This window comes from Platalea leucorodia (assembly GCF_965183815.1).
Source record: "Platalea leucorodia genome assembly, chromosome: 21".
Taxonomy (NCBI): domain Eukaryota; kingdom Metazoa; phylum Chordata; class Aves; order Pelecaniformes; family Threskiornithidae; genus Platalea; species Platalea leucorodia.
The window spans coordinates 4,545,685-4,567,986 of NC_138843.1; the positions used below are offsets into that span (position 1 = coordinate 4,545,685).

At 59.2% G+C, this 22,302-nt stretch overlaps 1 protein-coding gene across 2 annotated transcripts; it reads right to left on the reverse strand.

Annotated features, from left to right (window-relative positions):
- Positions 1–2,804: 2,804 nt before the first annotated feature.
- On the reverse strand, positions 2,805–21,493 carry LOC309599754 (neurturin-like; the record flags this gene model as incomplete). 2 transcript variants are annotated; one of them, XM_082331521.1, is made up of 3 exons in its annotated part: positions 2,805–3,253; positions 4,978–5,124; positions 21,396–21,493. In XM_082331521.1, 2 exons carry the CDS (start codon positions 5,111–5,113, stop codon positions 2,805–2,807), a joined length of 585 nt encoding a protein of 194 aa, XP_082187647.1. The 2 variants fall into 2 exon arrangements, with proteins under 2 accessions (XP_082187647.1, XP_082187646.1); XM_082331520.1 differs by lacking the exon at positions 21,396–21,493 and having other exon boundaries at positions 4,978–5,188.
- Between the last annotated feature and the right edge of the window lie 809 nt (positions 21,494–22,302).

The window sequence follows — 22,302 nt, forward strand, 5'->3', positions numbered from 1 at the left end:
TGAGTGGGTCCGGGGTGCCCGAGCACCCTCCGCCTGCTCCCGAGCCCCCTCGCCTCCCTGCTGCTCCCAGCAAGACCCTGGCAAGAGGAGCGTCCCCTTGGGCCGGGAGAGCTGTCAGCTTGCTCACACGCTCTGCTGGGCACCTGCAAATCAAGGCACCCAAAAATCCCTAGATATTGCAAAAAAATTTCCCAAACCAGGGTGCAAACAGCTGCTTGGGGAAATGCAACAGCTCCGACACCTCCCAGCCACCTCCTTGGGCTCAGGGTAACGCAAGCAGAGGCAACTCCGGGAAGCCCTGCTGCAAATCCTCCTCCTGCGGTGCCTGGTCCTGCACTGCTTCTGCAACACCTTACCTTGCTTTATTGCTCTAGTGCATTTTTTTTTTTTTTTTTACTGGAGGCTTCTGCAACAAAACTAATTTTAGTTTTATAGTAGTGAGGACTGGAAAGCACCCAAGCCCTTGAGAGGGTAGTTATTATTATTAGATTTGGGTGCGTGTGTTGTGTTTTTTTTTTTAAAGTCAAGAGTGAGCCGCTTCTCTGCCGTGAGCACAGCGCAGATCACGCTGACGGCTGCCCATCTGCTGTCCCCATCCTGCTCCCACTGCGCTTCCCCTGGCTGCTTATTTTGGGCCATCTTTTTCACTTCCATCCAAAGCCAATGGTGCAAACTCTCTCTCGCGGTGCTGCAGCACCTCGCAAGGCTGTTTTGGGAGCTCTGTGCACCTGCAGCATGGCTCGAGTTTGTCTGGCCTCAGCAGCGTTTGCATCCCCGGCGTGCAGGTTCGCCAGCCCTTGCCGGTTCGCCAGCGTGCGCAATGCCCCACGGATGGGATTCGCACCCCGCGCCCACGGCTGCCTTCTCCCTTTCCCAACAGCGAGGGGAAAACTCTGTGTTACAGAGTGCAGGCTGCTTTCCCGGGGACGCCGGGTGCGCGGCCAGCCCTGCTGAAGGATGGTGTTTATATTGCTTCACTACATCCTGGCTCTGCTCAGCCAAGAGTGGTGTTCGGATGAAAAGCAAGGAAAAAAACCACCAGCCTGGCCCTTTGCAGAGGTCGGGAGTGCTGCCGGTCACCCACGGGAGATGCAGCGGGGAGAGCTCTCTCCCATCCCAAACTGAGCTCTCCCGTCCCGGGGGATGCCGACCTGCTCCCCAGAATCCTGCAGCAGCGTCCCTCGGCTGCTGTGGCCACCTATACGAGCGCTCCTCTTCATCGCTACCCCGCTGGGATGGAGGTGCATGGGATTTTTTCCCCCGGTTAGCTGGACCGAGGAGCTGGGACGCCGTTGCGATCGGTGGGCAGCAAGCGGAGCATTTTCCCTCGCGTTGGTTAATGCCCAGGACATGACACCAATATTCTCCTTCTGTTTATGATTTGCTTTTTCTGGGAAGAGGGCCAAGGGGAGAAAACCCATCAATCCCAGGCAACAAATATAGCCTGCCCAGAGAATGCAAAAGTCTGCGGTCTCATTTATTTCTCCGCAGAGTAAACAAGAGTGACACTGCTGTAAATGTGAACCAGAGCCAAACCCCAGGCCTGAGTCCCCTCTCCCGCATGATTCAAGCCCCGCCAAGGCGATGGGCAATACTCACGTGCCACGGCCGGGAGAGCCGGTCCGGCTTTCGGGGGACTCTGAACCGCGGATGCTCCTGCCCGCGCTGCAAACCCGGCGGAGAGCAGCGAGCGCCACGGCTTCGCTGGTGGCTTCGTGAGGCTCTGTCACCTCCCTGGCGGTGGCAGTCTCCAGCCCAGCTGCCCGCAGGGCGGGGACAGGAGGTTAATCCAGTTACTTCAGATCATCGCGAGTTTGAAGAAGAAAAGCCCGGGGCTGCGGGGAGCAAGGCGACGGCAAAGGGGGCACAAGCGGGTGCAGGGAGCGGAGCCAGAGCCTTTCCCCCAAGCGCAAACCACTGTTGGTGCATCTCTGCTCCCAAACACAGGGATTTCGGGTGCCGAATGGCCCCTGGCAGGGCAGGGACCCCAGCACGGCGGTCGTGAAACCCTGCGAGACCCTCGCACAGGGCGGCTACAGACCGCAGGGCTCAGCCCGTGTCCTGGGGCAGCACGGGGCACCTGCAGCCGTCTAACGCACCCCGCACCTGTAATGCTCCCCATAACACACACCGTGCGTGCAGCACACCCTGTAACACACACCGTGCGTGCAGCACACCCTGTCCAGTGCCACACACCACCGGCACCACGCCATATGCAGCAACACCCACACAACTCCCCCGCGCACAAACACGCCGCCTGTGCGACGCACTGGCGTGTGCAGCACACCCAACACGTAACTCCCGGCGCGTGCAGCGCACCCCACACCCATCACCTCTGCTGCGTGTCGCACACCCTGTGCAGGGGACACCTGCTTTGCAACACCCTCTCTGCCGGTAACACAACCTATACGTGTGACACATAACGCACCCCGCGCACGCCATGCACCCCGAGTGTAGAATATGACCTGTGCATGTTGCACACCCACTGTCACCCTCTGGGGGGGCTGACAGGGACCCCTGGGCCACCCCCGGTGGGGACAACAGCCGCAAGCAGCTGTCACCGCTCCAACAACCGCAGCCTCCACCGGCACCGACAGCCACGTCTCTAGTCCTGTGCAGCGAGCAGGACGGTAACACCGAGGGACGCACCAGCAGCTCAGTCTCTCCTCCTCCAGCCAGAGGTCTGGGGCCTGTCCCTCTCTCCCCGCCGCAGCCCCCGGTCCCTCTGCCTGGTGGCCAGTGGGGTTTCGGGGCTGGGGCATGGCCTCTCCCGCCCGCTCCTCCTGGGGGGGGGCCCCGGCCCTTCACACGCAGCCGCACTCCTTGGCCGAGAGCTCGTTGACGGTGTAGTAGCGGTTGTAGGTGTCCAGGAAGGAGACGTCGTCGTCGTAGGCCAGCGGCCGGCAGCAGGGCCGAGCCCGGACCTTCTCCTTCTTGATCTTCCTCCTGCTCCTCATGCTCTTTAGCGAGAGGTCGTAGCTCCGGACGGCCGCCTCGCAGGTGCCGCTGCAGTAGCGGAAAAGCACCGTCTCGTCCGACTCGTAGCCCAGGCCCAGCTCGCTGACGCTCACCTCCAGCTCCTTCAGGGCGCAGGGTTTGTGGCGAGCGCGGGCGCGCTTCCTGCGGCTGCCCGCCCGGGGGAAGAGCGGCAGCTCGTGGCCGCCCGAGTTCATGGCCTGGCTGTAGCGCTCCACCAGCGCGGAGATCAGCTGCCGGATCTCCCCCTCCGTGTAGCTCTCCAACAAGCTGCTGTCTGCAACAGAAGGGGCGGACGTTAGCGGGTGTCCCCCAGGGTGGTGAACGTTCCCCGGAGCGGGTGGCGGTCCCCTGGGGTAGGTGGATGGAGGTCCCTTGGGGTGGGTGGATGTCCCCCAGGATGAAAGTCCTCTGGGGCTGGAGGCTGTCCTCCAGCTTGGAGGTCCCCCATGCCAGGTGGATGTCCCCCAGGATGGAGGTCCCCCAGGGTGGTGGCCGTTCCCCAGTACTGGCTCCCAGCTCCCTTCGTGCTCAGTAGCAATTGCAAAAATTGCAAAATTCAGCCCTGCAGCCCAACAACGCGTGGCCAAACTGCAGCATCTCCCAGAAGCCATCTTTGAGATGTGCACAAGGGGTCCGAAGGCTTGAAAACCCGAACCACAAGAGCAGAGATCCCTGTGGCCTTGGGAGCCCCAGGGTGGGCGCAGGGGGGGGCTGTGGCCCCGGCTCACGAGGGCAGGAAGGCGGCAGGGGGAAAAACCCCCAAACCCCTCCCTCCCCTTTCCCTCTTCTGCCTTATTTTCTTTCTTGATCCCTACCAGCTCTCCCCTGCCTGGACCTGTCCCAAGCAGCCCCTTCCACTGCACAACATCAAGTGCATGCCTAAAAGTCAACTATTTAGGGGGAAAAAACCCAACCCACAATTAACTCCTGCCATGCTCATGATTTCCAGATGGCTGCGGCCGGGAAACGGGGCCGCCGTGCTTCCCCGGCATTGCCAGATGCTGGCACCACGGCTGGGATATCGAAAGGATGAAGTGCCTGCAAAGAGCATCTCGGCAGGAATTAAAGATGCCAGTGCTGCTCCTTGGTGGCATCACCCTGATGTGCAAAAAAAAAAAAAAAAAAAGTGGAAAAACCACCTGATCCTGACCAAAAGAGATGATGCTGCAGCAAAGCCACAATAGGATTGGAGAGAAACATCAATGAATTTAATATTTGCACTATTTCCCTATGGCCTGGGTGGAAGGGCTGCCCCACAAGACCCCTAAGCCAGCAGCCCAGATGCAAACTGTCCCCAACCGCCACTGGCAACATCCAAGTCATTTTGTCCTAACCCTAAAGCCAGGATTAGTCCAGCTCAGCGCTGGGGGGGGCACAGGAAAGACGGAGGCAAACGTAATTTGACAGCTTGTCATCAATTTCCAAATTTCAACCCAAAATGAAGCTCTTCTGGTTTGGAATCAAAACAAACATGCTGGAGATTTTCAGCACGCTGCCAGCGCGAAGGGGTGAGCGGCACTGCGGGGGAAGCCGCTGCCTCCCCGCAGGCCGGAGCCATTCCCCCGTGTTTTCAGCTCCTGTTTGACATTTTGCATTTGTAAAAATAGTGCAGAAATAATAAAAAAAATTAAAAGAAAAGCCATTTGGAGCTAAAAAAGCAGCTTCTTTGCATTAAGATGAGCTGTTTGCATTCAGTTTCTCTACGTGGAGAGCTGACGTGCTTGCACCAAGGTCTGGTGCCCAGCGGCTGCATTTTTGCAGGACCCTCCCGCTCGCCGCCGCGAGCCCTCCCCGCTGCGCCCCAAGCTCCTCTTTAAACACTCATAAAGGCGATGCACAGAAGCAAGAGGGTGGCAGGGAAAGCAAACGGGCAGTAAACCCTCCGGGCTGCGTCGGGCTTTGCTTGCGAGCCAAAAGCGTGCCCCGCTGGGGTTCTGGGGCCGGATCCTGCAGGTGCGGGAGGGACGGTGGCCCCGGGGCAGAGGCGCAGCAGCTTACACTGGGAGAGCAGCGAGCTGTGGTGTTGCAGGGCCCGTGGGGATCTCCGCGGAGCTGCCGGCAGCGAGGAGGAGGATGCCCGTGAGGAAGACGGCGAGGAAGGCAAGGGGCTGTATTTCCGGCTTCCGTTGAACATGTCTCTACAAACTAAAATGGATAACATGGAACTGAGGAGCATCGATGCAATGGCTGCAAACTTCCATACCTTCATCTTAGAGCAAGTCAGAACATTGAAACTCTGCAAAACAGGCAAAACAAATATCCTTATTACGTGGCCTTTGCCCGTGGCCCCCTCTTCCCTCCCCCCATCCCCGCGGCTCGGGCTGGCTGAGCATCTCCCACGGGACCACCAGCATCCCCTTGGCTCCATCTCGTCCCCTATGCCCTCCCGAGACAGGTCCAGTCTATTTCCCTCTTTCCCAATAGGGAAACTGAGGCACAGAGATGTGGCGCAGCCCAGGACTGTGCTGCAAAGGGGAAATCGGCCACGGTGGGCGAGGGTGGCTTGGGGCTGGCGGTGGCAATGGGGACAAGGTGGTGTCCTCAGCCAATCCATCCCTGACAGCATGCAGCCTGACCGGGCAGGTGGATATCCACCTCCCCTTGCTCCGGCCAGGTTTCCTTGCACTGGGAGCCGATATCGCAGTGGGCAGCTGCGACTAAAGCATGGGCAAACTCATGCCACACCAGCCTGTGACACCTCTTTGCCCGGCACGTCCCCTCCTTGGGACGCGGCGAGCAGCAGAAGGAGCCCCCGGCTCCATCGTCCTCCCCCCTCCCTCGCAGAGCCCCGGCGTGGTTTGATGCCCCCGTCCTTCGGCGAGGTGCACGGAGCACCACGAGTCCACTCCCGCCATCCTCTCACCCAGATGCTCGACTGGAGCCCAGATCCCTCCCCGCCGGCGCACCGACACGGCAGCTCCATCAAAACCAGCCAAAATCATGAAAACCTCAGGAAAAAATGACCGGGGCGGCTGGACCGTCCCAGCACGGCTGCAAGGCTTGCGCTGGGACCGGGCACCTCGGCCGTGCAGATCAGCCAGGGTTGCAGCCCAGCAGTTTCTCAAAGCATAAAGAAACCCCTGCTGGCATTTCCCTCGCAGGCGAGCCAGGCCCTTACCTTATGCCATTCAATTTTCTCCATCCAAAGCAGATTGGATCTGGTGGGATTTTACAACTGACCCTGGAGCCGGGCAGGGCAGCGGGGAATCGGGTCCGTGCTCCCGTCAATGGGCTGTCAGCCATTAAATCCCCATCAAAGACAGGCTCTGGAAAGCAGCATGGACTTGCAGCCGCCTCCTGGCCCCTTCTTTTATTTCAGCTCCTTGCACACTCCAAACATTTCTCCTTTTTAAATAAATTTTCCACGGGGAAAAAAAAGAAAAAAAGGAGAGAAGGAAAAAAAAAAAACCAGCCCCAGTTTAGCAATATTTGCCAAATAGAATTTACCGGGGGAAAAAAGTGTTTATTTTAAAATGGAATTTGACAGGTTCGCTTTTACTGTTATTGTAGAAAACAACAAGAAGGGCTGTGAATGCTGCCTCATCGCCAGCAACCCTTTATTTTACAGGATGCAGATAATTGCACATTAACTAACAGTAATTATATGCCCTGTAGGTTACAAGATAATTGTAGAACCCAGCCAGAGTCTAAATATTTTCAACTGGGCTATAAACAATGCCAAGCTAGAAAAAGAATAGTTTCGCCATATAAGGAGGTAAGATCATGAAATCCCGCCGGGGTACAAAGCAGCGGAGCTGGCCGAGACACCGCGCCGATAAGCACCGGCAGCAAAACGTGCGTCGGGTCGAGAGTTTGCAGCCGGATGGCGGGGAGCATCAGGAGCACCGGGAGGGGGACGGTGCCGTCCCCGTCTGCTGCCGCTTCTCTTCCCGCAGGGCCAAGGTCGAGCCGGTCTCCCTGTCCTGCAGGCACAGGGAGGGTGATGGAGGCCGCTGGGTGTGTTTGCCTCTACATTCATCATCATAATTAAGTGCCTTAAGTTCAGATTTCTCCTCTGAGATAAGAGCAGGAGCGGGGAACGGGCACTGAACACGCTCACTGGCATCAAATGGTTCCCAGCAAAGCAGCGGGGATTGGTGCTAAATGGTGAAGGACCAAGGAAATTGCAGTTCATTCTTGGACAGCTCGCAAAATTCAGGGAACGAAGGACTCGGGAAGGAATAGCAGCCTCAGGTGAAGCAGACGGCACGGGTTTTGGGGGTGGGGAAGGGACCCCACTTGCGGTGACATGTTGGACGGCAGTGGTTGGCTGTCCGGGAGGACAGACAGCTTTTGGCAGCTGATGTTTGGGCATTTTGGGAGGTGAATACCGCGGTGGACAACCAGCAATGGGGTCACACACAACCTAGAGCTCAGCCTTCATCATCGCCTCCCCAGCTGCTCCCGGGGGGCTCAGCCCCCTTCGCCCTGCGCCGGGGAGGAGAGGGCTGCGATGGAGCAAGGCTGCGACACTCGAGCCATCCACCTGAGGAAGGGCCTCTGGTTTATTGCAAGCCCATAAAATGTTAGGAGAGCGGTTTCAGCCTCGCTGCACATCCCATAAAAAAGCCTCCTATTTCGGCAGCCAGTAATTTTGGCCCCCACCCACTCGCCGATGACCTTTCAAAAGACTAAAACCCCAGCTCCAACGTGCAAAACAATAAAAAAAAAATATTATTCCAGGCTTTGCCTTCAGTTTCTCTTGCTCTTAAAAGCCACAGACCACACGTGCCAACCTGCAGGGAAAGCTGAAGTTCAGGGTGGGGGGAAAGGAAAAACACACACACGCACACAGGAACCACAGCCATGACTCACCCAGGACGACGTTCGAGCTGTACCCTCCCGTCTTTCTGGTTTCCACTTATTTTAAACCCACTCCCAGCAACGATAAATCATCACAAGGGGTTTGACATGTGCTCCCCTGGACCTGCCGCTGCAGGCATCGCTGCGGGGCTCTCCCGCCGCTCTCTTTAGACACAGCGGGTACAGTCCCGCTGGCTCAGCCCCGTCCTGCATCCCCCATCCCCAAAACCTCCCCAGGTGCAGACCTGCACCCAAAGGTGCCCATGCCCTGGGATGCGCCAGGCACCCTGAGCTGCCCGGAGGTGGTGGTTTGCGCATGAGTGTGCAAAGCATTTGCAAGGAGCTGAAATGGGTGCAGCCAGCAAGACACGACAACAGCTCCGACCATGCTGCCGCGAGGAAGGGGACCCAGGGCCCAACCTCCACACCTCGAGTGTTTGCCAGCAATGCCGGGCTGCTGTGAAAAAGTTGCCTATGGCTATTGCTCAGCATCTGGTGGGGCAAGCGTTCATAGAATCACAGACACATAGAGTGGTTTGGGTTGGAAGAGACCTTTAAAGGCCATCTAGTCCAACCCCGTGCCATGAGCAGGGACATCTTCAGCCAGATCAGGGTGCTCACAGCCCCGTCCAGCCTGGCCTTGAATGTTTCCAGGGATGGGGCATCCACCACCTCTCTGGGCAACCTGTGCCAGTGCTTCACCACCCTCGTCATAAAAAATTCGTCCTCATATCCAGTCTGAGTTTGAGTGTTGACGCATCCAAGTCTTGCTCCCGCTGGCACAGCGAGCGTCCAGCAAGGAAACACCAGGGTCTTCCCAGACCGCGCAGTGCTGGGCACGGCCGCTGCTGAGTCTTGCTGCTGCTGCTCTTTGCTCCGGTCTCATCGCAGCTACTCCACAATGCAAAGGTGCAGCCATCTCCCTGCGTCGCCAGCTCCGGGCTGGGCACGGCAGGATGGATAACCCGTGTCCCCAGGGCCGGGAGGCAGCCCTGCCACTCAGGGTACCCCGACTGGCCCCCAGACCTGGAAAATCACCCATTAAATCTACATTGGTGGCTCATCCCTCTTGCTCAAAGCACTTTTGTAAAACGGAGAGTGCGTTGCATGGGTGGGAACAGGGTTTGGTCAAAATGCCGGGTTGGGGGGGACAAGGTTGCTCCAGCTTTGCCCCCCTTTTTCCAGAGGGGATGGAGGAACACAGCAAACCCCGGGCTTTGGGGTGCCACAGGAGCTGTAGGTGCAAAAACATGGGTGTGAGGGTGTGCCAAGGGACTGATGGGGAGTGCAGGGGACAGGACGGCTCACAGAGAGGTGCAGTCTCACCCGAGAACGCCCGGTCCTCTCACAGCCTCCTCTGCCAGCACAAAAATCCCTCTTTTCACAGGGCAAACAGGCAAGTACGGCTGTGCCGGGCACCCTGCTCGGCTCTTACCATGCATCTCTGGTAGCCAAAACCCATGGAGCCATCACAGCTTTACGAGTCACCCTGCCACAGGCTGCGCCTGTGCATTCACTCCAGCCCCAAAATCCATCCACCGAAGCCACACCACAGCCGTCCATGGGGCTGTGCCCCGGGTTTGCTGCAAGGGGTTTTTGGGCTGAGTCCCGGCAGGGTCTGGGCGCTCGCAGCCACGTTACGTCCCAGGGAGGGACCTGGGGATCCTCCCCGGCGTGATGAAAAGCAAAATTTGTGCTCAGCTTTTCTTCTGGAGAACAGCCCGAAAGCTCCCTATTTTCCTGCATTCTCCTGATAATCCATTAATGCGATCGCAACTGTCTAGCCATGCTGTGCCTGCTGCCAAGCGGGAAACTCAGTCCTGCAGGAGAAGACCCTTCCCTGCCGGACAGCCCCAAAACCAGCCCTGTTTCGCAGGAGCCCACTCAAACCACTCCAGCACGAAGCCTTTGCTCCGGCAGCCTCCTCTGCCGTCACCTGCCCCGCTCTCATCCCCGCTGCAACCGGCTCCTGCCCAGGCTCACTGCTTTCCAGGCAGAGGAAAAACCACTCCGTGTCCTGAAGAACTGGAAATCTTAAGAAAAAACAACAAATAGCAGCACAGCCAACTCCCATCGCTTAGCCTGGAGGGAATGAGTTGATTATCTTGGCTTCCCCTGCCGCTGCAGATCCTTCCCAAAAACCCTCCATGAGCTCCTCACGCCTCTAATCTTTATTTTCGAAGAGGATCCAACAAATCCACCCCATGGCCCTAAGTAAACTTTTCCAAGGCTTGATTACCCTCACTGTTCAGCAAAAAAAGAAGTCAAATCAATCGAGCCACATTTCTATTTTTCTTCACTTCATCTCCCGAGTGCCGGCATTTCCGCTGCCTTTTCCTGCTAAATCAAAAAGCAGCAATCCCTTCCCGCAGATGCATCACTTTCGCTCGCAAAACCAAAGCATTTGGGGTTTCTCAGACCTCCCTCGCTTTTCATGCTCTCGGTTTTTCTCATAGCAATTTTTTTTCTAAGCCATTTCCAATTTTTCAAGCAGACTTTGTTTCCGATATCCGCTGACGACTTGAAGCCTCAGCGCCTGGAGTCGCGAGATGAGGGGGAAAAGCAGAGTTTTATTTTTTTTTTACCCTAAATCCTCCTTGCTGGAGGGGCAAGGAAGAGATGCGAAAACTTTTACTCCTGATGCTTCAAAGCCCAGAAAGCAGAGAACCCAAAAGACATTATATCATAAGTGTGTCATAAATTTTCAGTCGATTCATGCTTCCGGGCATTGATTCATTATTTTCAAGCGCTCAGCCTCAGCCATGCCGCAAGAATGGATGAGGCCACAGAGTGGCCGAGGTTTTTTTGGCAACACGAAACACTTGGAAAGACGAAGGCCTTGACGGGACATCAGGGAGAGCTTCCACCTGCCACACACTGTTTATTTTAGTGCCTTACATGGGAGCCAAGCTGCTTTGAAATCCCGGCTCCTCATGACTCACGCCGCAGGAATTAAACAATTTCCATCCAGGCTCATGATGAAGCAGCTCCAGGGGCTGCCGAAAAGCGGCTCCTCCAGCAGCAGCCTCCGGCTCCGTGCCTGGTCCCGCTCGGAGAACGGTCGGCCAGTCCTGGAGGGGACGGGTGTGGCGGACAGACTGCCTGGGCAGACTCCCCAAAACTTATCGTAAGCTCCTGATGTGCTTTTTGGGGAATTGAACCCCGCCGAAGGGCATCGGTGTGTCCAACACCCTGAGCAGGGCGGATGCTGCACGGAGAGTACCAGAGCCTGCAGTGGGACAGCCAATGCTCCAGGGTCAAACCAGCCCCAACATGGCAAAATTGGCCCCAAAATAGGAAGCGTTGAAAGGAAAAAAGCCCCAAACCCTGATCTGAGTTGAACTGTTGGATATTCCTGCTTTTTTGACAGTAAGTGGGTGCATAAAGGAGGGGAAGAAAGACAATGTCCCCATCTCCAGCTCTGCTCCGGAGGCTGCTCCAGGGACACGGAGTGCCACCATCTCAGTGCAGACATCCCCTTGGCTGGGGACACGGGGCAGCAGCACCCGCGTCCTCGCTGGCGGCTCTCCCACCCCAGCACAGCCCCATGCTTTGAATGCCAAAAGCAGCGATGGCCACGGCGCATCCCACAGCCCCGCAGTGCTGGCTTGTCCCTGCGCCGCTTTCTTCCCCTCCCCAGCTCTCCCCGCTCCCCCGTAAGCAAAACCAGAGCCGAGCGCGGGACACATGGTTCTGCTTTGCCTAAGCGAAAACCAGCCCAACATGAAAAACTCCAAAGCTCTTCCCGCAGCCCCAGCTTCCCTTGGTCCCCTCCCAAAGGGCTGACTGCAAACGAGCCAGACCCTTATCCCTGGGCTCCCCGCCGCAGCCCGGCTCCTCTGGGAAAGCCTTTTGGGGCGACTGCCAAAGCCTACCCTGGCTGCAGCCACTTGGCACGGCCCCGGTGAGGAAACGGCAGCAACGGAGCTGGTCCTGGACCCACGGGATGGCGAAGGGGGAGAAGGGGCCGTGGCCAGGTGGGGGGACCAGCAGCGTTCCCGGCGGCATGGGGAGCCCCTTGGCTGAACACGCCAACCAGCGGGAAGCTGTGCCGTTCCCACGCTGACGTGACATTTACATTCGGGCTGAATTACGGCAGGTTTGGTTTACATCTCACCAAACAGCTGGGCAAAAAAAAAAAAACAAACCACCCCATCATCATGATAAAAATAATAAGAAAAATAAGACCTCACCAAGCCCATGCGACACAGCTGAAGGGTTTGCGAGGAGCACGTGCACCCCACAGTGCTGCAGGCGATGCCGGGGGTGATGGCCACACCGCGCTCCAGGTTGCGGCCGGAGAAGGAAGATTTCATGGCTTTGCCATGGCTGGGACACTGCATCTCAACGCGAGCAGCAAGATTGGGGTGCAGCTCTCCAGCCTTGCTGAGCTAAGCCCAGGTAGTTGCCATCAAACGGAGCCGCCCCACTCTTGGCCCCATCCGTATTCCCACCATTCCCCTCATTTCGGACTTTGGGGAGCCAAACCAGCTCAAAGGCAGCCAGGCTGAGCACTGGAGATGGCACCAGGAGGTGGCAGGAATTGTGGGTACATTAACTCATCCGTGCCGTACACGCATCCTGCATCCCCAGGCACCTCCAGCGACGTGCCTCACCAAAGGGCATCTCCTCCCCGTGAGCAGTAGAGCCGGGAGCGAGCAGGCACAGGACCCCCACAGCCCCCATGGCATGGCCAGAGCCCCGCGCCACGGAGGACATGCCCTGTCCCATGTCCCTTAGCCGGGGGAGCCCACGGCGCCCATGGGAACTGAGCAGATGCTGCCAGCGAGGGGATTTGGGAGCTCTTCCAGGAAGGAATGGAGCACAGGGGAGGAAAAGCCCAATTTGTGCCATGGCCAAGGGGCACCTCGAAGTGCACGGTGGGGGACAGCACCCTCCCGCCCCAAGCCATGCCGGCTTGCACAGACAGAAGCCAAAATCACCGGGATGGAAAACCCAGTGCCAGGGCCCTGTGCAGCGCCTGGCACCGCTCCACACCAGTGCCCTCAAACCAGAAACCCCACGGCCATGACCCACTCGCCTTCCCCTGGCCCCCCCAGAGCAGACCCAGCCCCACTCAGACCCATTTTGGGGCTGGACTCCTCCAAGGAGTCCTCGCAAGCCGGATCCCAGGATGGTGCCGGCTGATCTCACCATCCCCATCCCTCCCACGGGATTTCTGCTCTCACCGTCTGGTCCGTGCCCCGGCACGGCGTGGGGCTGCGGGGAGGCAGGTAGCCCTGCAGGATGCATCCGCACCCTGGGGGGAAGAGCTGGTGCCTTTGATTCCTTCCCCAGAGGTCCCACGCGGGTTTTCATGTCATTAATTAACAGGGGATACGCAGCGGGCGCCCGGTGGGGAGGAATCCCGCTGCAGACGCGGACCCGAGTGTGGCGGCGCGGTGATTTCTGCCGCGGTGTCCTGCCAGGTCCCCCTCTTGGGGCTGGCTCAGCCCCCGCTGAGCTCGGCTGATCCCTGCGAGGGCAAATAAAGACGCTGCTTTCCCTCCAGCCTCGGCTGCCCTCATCTCCCACCCTGCCGATCCCGTCCTTGCCGCTCTCTCTGTCGCTCACCGGGACACAACGGAGGCAGATACGCAGCTGCAATATAAATCAGCATTAAAAAAAAAACCAGTTTAAATGCAGCATGACTCACTGCAGCGCTCACCCTGCCCGGCCAGCTCAGGGACACCTGGGTGGTGCCTGCACAGAGGTCCAGGGGCACCCGGCCAAGACTGGCACCCCAGCACCCCTCACCCCCCCAGTTCTGCAAAAAAGAAATCATTGAAAACATCACATTTTGGGGATCTCTATTCCTCTTCCTAGCTAAAAATCAGCCAAAGCCTCTAAAAATCCCAGCTGGCTGGACATGGGCAGTGTGGTCCCCAGCCCATGGTTTCCAGCACGTGGCGGTCCCCAGCCCGGTGGCTGCATGTCCCTGCTGACCCTGATGAGGTGCGACTGCTTCGCCAAGGTTGGCAAGGCTATAATGACCCAAAAACCTTTATAAGCTGGTTCAGCTGGTTCTAAGCAGGAGCAAGAGCCACCCTTTATGTTAAGAGATGAGTAATTAGAGATAAAATTATGAGACAATGCTTCAGGAGCATATTGCTCAGTGTGTCAGCTGGAGCAGAGAGCGTGGCTCATGGCACGATGCGAAATAACGCCGTAACGGGGAACGAGGTGGGAATAAAAGCTGCAAAAAAACCCCCACTGATGCAGCCAAATCCCCGTGAAAATGGCCATTTGGTGATGGGCAGAGAAAATAAAATATATAATTTGAAATCCCATCAAACCCAGGATGGTTTCTGTAACCTTGCAGGAAATCAGGGATAACTCCAGCCAAAAAAAAAACCCACAAGCAAGACCGCCCAGCGCCGGGCACTCCTGGGTGCTGGCGTGCCAGCAAACAGCAGCCTCATCCACCGCCCAACACCGTTTCTCCGGCCCAAGATTTCCCACTCATGCCGCAACCTGAAGGCTGAATATCGATTTTTTTTTTTTCCCGGAGTAACAAACCACCACCCCCCGCACTAAATAACCGCGCGATGCCAAAAAGGGGCGGTTTGTTGGAGGAAACTAATTACTCTGGCTTGTTTGAACAATCCCAGTGCCTCGGGAAATAGGGTTAAAAGCTTAAGTTTTGGCAGTGAGATGGAGCCCAGGCCCCAGATGTGCTTTCCTCTGGGCCGGTTTTGACACCGCTGGTATCTGTGAGCTGCCACGGCTGCGCTGGGGGCAAAATCTCCTTTTTTCCCCAAGAAAAGAAAAGCCCTCGGTGGGATCCAGGAGGGAAAAACCCGGCAGAGGCAAGAGGGCAAGAGGGCTGCCATAAAAGCATCACCTCCTCGCACACAGCGGCTTTGGCCACTTTTGCCTTCCCTGTTTTGCAGGGCTTTCCTTCTTTGCAGATTTGGCCGGTGTCACGGCACGCTCCAGCCCTCCCAAATCCCCGGGGGGTCACTATGCTGCAGTGTGCCTCAGTTTCCCCTTTGCAAAAATGGCCCAGGAACACGATGGCCCTTGAAGGACTCCATGTAAACTCCTCAGTTTTCCAGGGCACATGCATTTTTACAGGGACCAGAGTGGCCACCTCTGGCTTTTCCACATCTCTCTGGTAGGCTGTTGTGGTCCCTTCAGCTCCCACCTTAATAACTCCCGTTCTCATCCCCAGAGAAACAGATCCAGCACTAACTCAGCATCCCTGCAAGCAGGACAGGTTGAGCCAGAAATGAGCCGTGCCAGGGGCAGGATGGAGGAGTTACAGCCCTCAGGTCCCCTGCGAGGGATGAGCACCCAACTGCATCCCCCAACTGCATCCCCCAACTGCAGCCAGACCAAGAAGCGCAGGTGATGCCGATGCTGCCTCCAGCCCAGCAGCGGGAAATCCCCCGTATCTTCACTGCCCTTTTCCCTGTATCTATTTCATTTCTTTCTGCACAGAAGGAGCTGGTTTGTCAAGGCGCCCGCCAGGGATTACAGCGCTTTGCTAAGGGCAGAGAGACCCGAGAGAGGTTTGCAAATCCAATTTGCACTAAACCCTTCCAGTGGGTTTTGGACGTTGCACAGACTAATATCCTATTAGCATTTACTGTCCGACTCCAGTGGCAACTGCCGACATATTGAACCACTTAGTGCTGCTCCAGAGCGAACAAATGAGAAATTCCTCCTGAGACAGCAACAGCAGTCGACTGGGAATGGAGATTTTGGGTGGAGGAAGTTCAAAACTGGGAGATGCTTAGGATAAAGAGGGCTGGAGATGATGGGAATGGCTGGAGGGTCTCCAAAAGGCAGCAGGTCAGAGTCACCTGGACCTTTGCATGCAGGGATGCTGATATGGTGGTGCAGCATCACGCCAACGCGGACGGTCAAGTCCCCCGAGCTTTCCTGTTGCTGTGGGGAAAACCCACTTGGGATGCCCTCAGGGACCGGAGGCTTTCCGCATGGAAAGCCACACAGCTTCCAAAAAAACCAGAATTTGCCTTCTGAGCCCTCTGATCACACCCAGGACATCGGTGTGTGGGAGAGCTGTGGTGACACTGCCCTTCCCCGCCTGGCTGCCATCTCCCACAACTCCACTTCAGATCTGATCGAGCTTGTGGTTAAGAGATCAAGAGATCCGGAGTTTTTTTCCTGCCCCCAGCCCACGGTGTAGTGTGCTCTGTGCTGCTACAAAACGTTATTTGCAACCGGAGCGCGGCTGCCCAAATCCTGCCCGTGCTCCTGCAGAGGAGCTGCCGCCAGCAGCCAGGTGAGGGCAGGACCGCGGGGTGATGGGGGTGGGGACAATCTGCCCCTTTTCTGCCAGTTTTCTACCTTTCCCAGCCCAGATGCTGCCGCGGGACCCGCCAGCGCTGCTTGGAGCAACAGGAAATTAAAGAAAGCGCTGCTGGAAGATAACGGCGCAGCTGGAGGAAGAGCACCAGCAAGAAGATGGATTGCTGTGCATCTCCTCTCTCGCTGCCTGTGGGAGCAGAGCCAGCAGGCAGAGCCAAGCCCTATAGCCCGCTGTTGTCCCCGTCCCAGCGGGGAGCCCCAGGCTGGTGTGCCGATGCCACCTCTCCTCCGTCACCCATGGCTGGTGTAGCCCGTCCCACCGCAGCTCCTGTGCCTGCGCTTGGGGATGGAAAAGGTCAGTTGTCCTCAGACCGGCTCTTGGAGACAGGCGGGGGCCCAGACCCCCTCTCCACCCCATCAGTCCTCTGCCGGCGAGATCCTACTGCAAGCGATGCTTTGGCAGGGCACAGCCGGACATCACCGTCCCTTCATGCCTCCATGTCCTCCCTCCGCCCGTGCTCGGAGGGCTCGTGCCACACAAATCCTGTCTGGATCCTTCCAGCCTCTCCTTCACCCCCTCCAAACGTGGGGCACTAAACGGGTGCGTACCCCCAGCTTGGGGCAGCGGGGCGATGTCACGGGCACCCAGCCCGGCTCGGTGGGCGTTGCTGCCAGCGGCCGCCTCCCGCGTCCTCCTGCCACGTGTGGCGGCTCCGCCGCTGGCACCCTCCCTCCCAGATGGCTCTGTGGAGCTGCTAAGCCTCAAAAATGTGTTCTTAATAAGCCAGCACCGCTTAACGAAGACAGCAGCTGCCCTATTAAATCAGAGGCGAGCTTTTCCTCGGGGACACCCTGGAGGGATGGGACTGATGTCCCTGGGTGGGAAGCAGCACCTGCTTGAGGGGATGAAGATGTTTTGGTTCGTACCCAAGGTTTTGGCTGGCTTTGGTCCCCCTGTGTTGCACAAGGGCATGGCATCCCTGCCTGTCGCAGGGAAGGCAGCAGAGAGGGAAAACCCCAGGGAAAACCGAAAAGGCTACTCCAGCATCTTGCTGGGACCATCCCCTGCCCATTCCTCCCAGCACGGCTCTGCTGGCTGCAGCCCAGAGCTGCTCGGGGACCACGGCCACTTGGATGGACCCCACAGGGATTCGGGATTTTGGCTTGCAGCCCCGTGGTCAGTGGCATAGGGACGAGCTGACGCTGCTCTGCTCCGGGAGCGCAGCACGAGGCTGCCCAGGCCAGCAGGACTGGGGGCTCTGCCCTGTTTTATGGTGCCAAGAGGTCCTCGGCCACCAGCAGCCATCACCAAATCCAACGGCCCCAGTGTTTTATAGGGGAGGGTCAGGGAGCAACAACAGCCGGCAATAAATACACCCCATGCTCCCAGCCAGCCCCGTCAGAGCACAGCCAAAACCAACATTATTAAAGGCAAAAAAGCCACCACAAGCCGTGCAGAAGCCCATGGCCCGGTCAGTGACGCGAGCGCTCGGTGCTTTTGCAAACAGCTCTGCCATCGCAAACGAGACCCAGAGAAGGGAAAGACGGGGCAAAAGCGGTTCTCAGCCCCGGAACTCGACCAAAAGGCGTTTGTCCATGCTCGGCTGCCCCTGGAGCTGCCATGGCCTGGGGACAGCAAGGGTGGTGAGCTGCCAGCCCTCCCCAGCCCCCAAGAGCCCCCGATGATGGCTGTTTGCTCTACCGATCCCCCAAATCCTGGCCTGTTTCCTTGCTTTAAATGGGCTTCAAAAATTGGCATTCATTTGATTCCTTTGAGGACACGTTTTTCTCCCTGGGAAGGACCAGGGGTGGGCTTACAACCACCTCACCCCTCTGCCATGGCCTGGAAAAAAACAGGCCAAAATGAAATCGAGGGGCTCCCTAAAGCCTGGAACCGCGTTACGGCAAACGCCACAAGCATGGACCCTGCTCATAAATTATCTCCTTGCTCAGCGCCGGGCATTGCCCAGGAGAGCTCACGGATGGGATTTATTGCCCTGCCCCAAGCACCACACGGCCAGGTCCCTGCGCTGCAAAAAAGCTGCTGAAATAGAGAAAAATGCAACTCCTGCCTTGGATTATTGCAGCCTGGGAGTGATGCTAAAGGAGGAACGTCCCCTCCTGGGACATCTCCCACTGTGCCGGGGCTGTGCGGGGATGCCGGTGCCTCGGAGCGCTGCTGTCCCCCAGCGAGGGCCAGGCAGGGCTGCCCTGCCTCCCTGCCGGCAGCCACCATCCATCCCCTTATACACTTGGTTTGGACAAAGTTCAAAGGAAACCTTTTCTGCTGGGGAAAAAAAAAAAAAAAGTGGTTCCATCAAAATCCAAACACTTCATGAAAACCAGCGTTGATGTGACTGACATGTCTTATTAGGGGACTGACATGCTGGCGATGTGGCCTTTGAACAGCTGTGGAAGGAAATGCTTTTTTGTCGTCGTTCGAGCACAACGCAGTGGCAAATAGATTGTTTCAATTTAGCTCTTTGGATGTTGAGTTACAAAGTGAGCCCATTTCGAGTTTCGTGACAAAGAAGCAAGGGGAACAAAACTGCTTGTGGCATTTCCCTTCCCAGGGCGATCGCAGAGGGGGTTGCTTCGTTCCTGTGCTCTCGGGATGCTCCTTCACACGAGAGCATCTCTGCACCATGCCCCGCACAACCAGGAGGGAGCAAGTTTGGGTTTCTCTTCCTCTCCTCCAAGTTTAATGGGGAAAGACTACTCCAAACTGGCCAAATCTCAGAAAAAGCTGGGTCGGGTGGGATTTCTCCAGCCCAACCAGCTAGCGGTGGAGTTGGAGCAGACGGCTCACCCTGACCCAGGGACCGGTCCGCCCCATGGCTGCATCGCTCTGGCAGCGCTCCAGGGATGCCAAGTGATCCCTGGCATGGTGGGAGCAGAGGGGCCGGCTGGTACCCGGGTCCTCACCCCCTCCCTACACACACCGAGCCCTGGGAGCCACTGGAGCGGGACCGCGTGCTGCTGCCCCGGCCGGACTTAGCAAGGGTCCTGGAAGCAGGATTGCGCACATGTGCTTTAGCTTAGACCAGCAATGAAATTGCCTGCGGCACCACGAGGAAAAAAACCACCAGTAAAACACACACCAGTCCTGTGCCCCGCTACTGCACCTCCTGCAACGGGCACCCACGCGGGGCGCCCTCCTCTCGGCATCTCCCTCTCCGCCGAGGCTCAGCCCCGCTGGGTGCCGTGAGATGCTCTGTAGGAAGGGGCTGCCATCAACAGGTCGCTGACGGCTCTTTGTGACCCCCCAAGCCCACCCCTGCGTGGGCACGGTGTGGCTCAGCGTGTCACAGGATGGGGCTCTCCTGGCTAGGAAGCGGCCGGCCCTGTGTGCTGAATGCCGACGTACCAGGCACGTGCATGGCACGCTGTGCTGGGGACGGCCAAGGTGACGCCTGCTCTGGCCATGCTACCGGCTGGGCTGTGTTTAGGGCCACATGCGAGGTACCGCGACCTCAAAAAGTGGATATTGCAAATCTTAGATCCTCCCTTGCAGTCCCCCAAAGGTGGAAATCAACCTTAGAAGCATGCCCTGGAGCCCCCGAGCCTGGCACGGCCACAGGAGAGCAGCCCAAGGGCAGCCCTGGGAGACGCGTTTCACTGGGCGAGCGGGGAGATGGCCGAGCGGAGAGCTGTGATTCACGTCTGCACCGTGGGAGGGCACCCAGTGCAGCCGCAGCCAGGCCTGCTCCAGCACCCAGCACCACCCAGCCACCCCTCCGCACCCGGGGGTGCCCACCTCCCAGGGAGAAGGGACACCGGAGCAGTGCCAGGACCCGCATGTCCCCCCGGCTGCGTCACAGTGACTGGACCAGCCCGGGGGCTGGATGCCGCGAGGCCTGGAAGATGCTGGGCTCTCCCCTCGCCCTTGCAAATCCTGTGGCCGTGCAGCCCAGGAGGAGCCTGGCCCTGGTGCCGCATCCTGCTGCGAAGCAGCTGCAGCAGCACACAGCCTGATTGCAAAGCGGGAGGGACAGCCCGGCATCCCCCGGGTGCCTGCAGCCGGCATCGGGATGCGCGGCATCTCCTCTGCTCCTTCCTCCAGGCAAGGCACGAGCTGGACCAGGACTGAGCAAGCACTTTGAGATCCAGCGCTATATAAAAACTTGAGATGTAGAGAGGTAGGAAAGTCTCGTTTCTGGCCCCCCAGCCCAAGCCTGGACCTGCCGGGGACGGAGGCGCGGGACGAGCCCGCAGCCGGCTGAGGGGCAGCTGCGTGCTGACACTGGGGCACTGCCACAGCCCCGAGCAAATCTCGGGCGCAGCATCGCTAGCTCCGCTTTGCAACCCAGAGCCAGCGCCGCAGCGGGCAGATTCGGGTCTGAACCAGAAGCCCAGTTAAAACCAGCAGCTAAAAACCCAAAAACAAGTGCTCGAGGCTCCTAAAATCTCGCACAGAGACCCCCCCCGTTCCCTGCTTGGTTTCTCTGCCTTCAGTCATGCAGCATCTCAGCTGCTCCCACCATTAAATCTAGGAGCACCCACAAACATGGGAGCCTGAATTTGGGATCCACAGATGATCCTGGCTTCGGACCTGGGACTTCAGCACACATCCACGACTCACACGCCGCTTCCGACAGCCGTCAGTCCCTTCTCCCGCTGCGATAGACCATGCCCTCGACCCAGTGCCTAATTGCGGATTGGCTCCCGAAGCAACGATAGGATTTAAATCAGTGCTGGCTACAAGCTACCATATATGTGCAATAAAGACATCCGAGGTCTAGATTGTTTTTTTAAAGCCTTTGTACAGACCGCAGCAAGAGTGGGAAATTCCCTCCCTCGACGCCGGGCTGAAATTCGCCTCCCAGCCCCTGCAAAGCTCTGGATATGGTTACCACAGCTCGGCGGCTGGAGCCGCGAGAAGGTGACGGGGTTGCAGATGCAGACAGAGCCCGGCCATAGATCCTTCCGTTTCTTAAACTAATATTTAGACAGGACGCATTTCCCCCCCCTCCTGCGAACAAACTGCACCCTGAGCCGTCTCTCGCCGTGTTTGTGTTTCTGCGTGGCGGGACGGTCTCCAAGTATGAAGCAAACTCCTTCGGCAGCCGCAAAGGCCGCCCCAGCACCGAGCGGGAGGTGGGCGACCGGGGGCCTGATCCTGGCTCTCCCCCCTCCTCGCATCCCCCCGGGAAGCCCGAAGGACCCGGTTCTGCCCCGTTTGCGGGGTGACAGCATCCGACCCCACCGGGCTCGCCCGGGGGAAAGGGGCTCAGCCGGGACCCGCGCAGCCGCCGGCCCCCGGCCCCGCACCGCCGGGCGCGGGCAGGATCCGGCCCGGGCGCGGGCAGGTGCTCGGGGCCGCCCGCGGGCCTTACCTGGACGCCGGGCCGGTGCGCAGCGCTCAGCGGCGGCTCCGTGGCGGGGCCGGGACACGCGTGGGGCCGGGGGCCGCCATGGGCGAGAGGCGGAGCGGCTCGGCGGGGCTCGGGTCCGGCACGGCGGGGCTCGGCTCGGCACGGCGCGGCTGGAGCTCGGCTCGGCTCGGCGGGGGGGCTCGGCCACCGCCTCCTCCCCGCGGCGGGGGGCGGGTTTGGAGCCGGCCGGTTCCCCCGCCCCGCCGCGCCCGGTCCCGCCTCCGCCCGGTCCCGGTCCCGTCCCAGGGCCCGCCCGGTGCCGCTGCCGCCCGGTGCCGCTGCCGCCCGCGCCCCGCAGCCAGGCTCGGCCGCGGCTCCCCCGGAGGAGGCACCGGCCGCCTCTCGCAGCGGAGCCGACGGGGCCGGCCCGGCCCGGCCCCTCCCCGCCCCGCCCCGCCCGGGCGCAGCCGGACCCCCCGCTCCTGCCCCGGACCCCCGGTGCGACCGGCCCGCACCCCCCGCTCCTGCCCCGGACCCCCGGTGCGACCGGCCCGCACCCCCCGCTCCTGCCCCGGACCCCCGGTGCGACCGGCCCGCACCCCCCGCTCCTGCCCCGGACCCCCGGTGCGACCGGCCCGCACCCCCCGGTGCTGCCCCCCGCATCGCCCCGCTCCCCCAGTTCCCTGCCGCCGGATCCCCGGTGCTGCCCCGGGACCCGGTGCCCGAGCCCTGGCCCGCGGCGGGGCTGTGCGGGCGGGGGGCTTCGACCCGCCGGGAGGCACCGACCACGCAGGGCTCGCTGTGGGCAGCGACCAGCTCGGTCCCGGTGCCCCAGTCTCCCCTTGCAGTGGTACCCAACGTGCCCGGCTGCAGGGCACATCCCTCCCCGCAGTGGTACCCAAAGCCCCTGGACACAGGACACATCCCT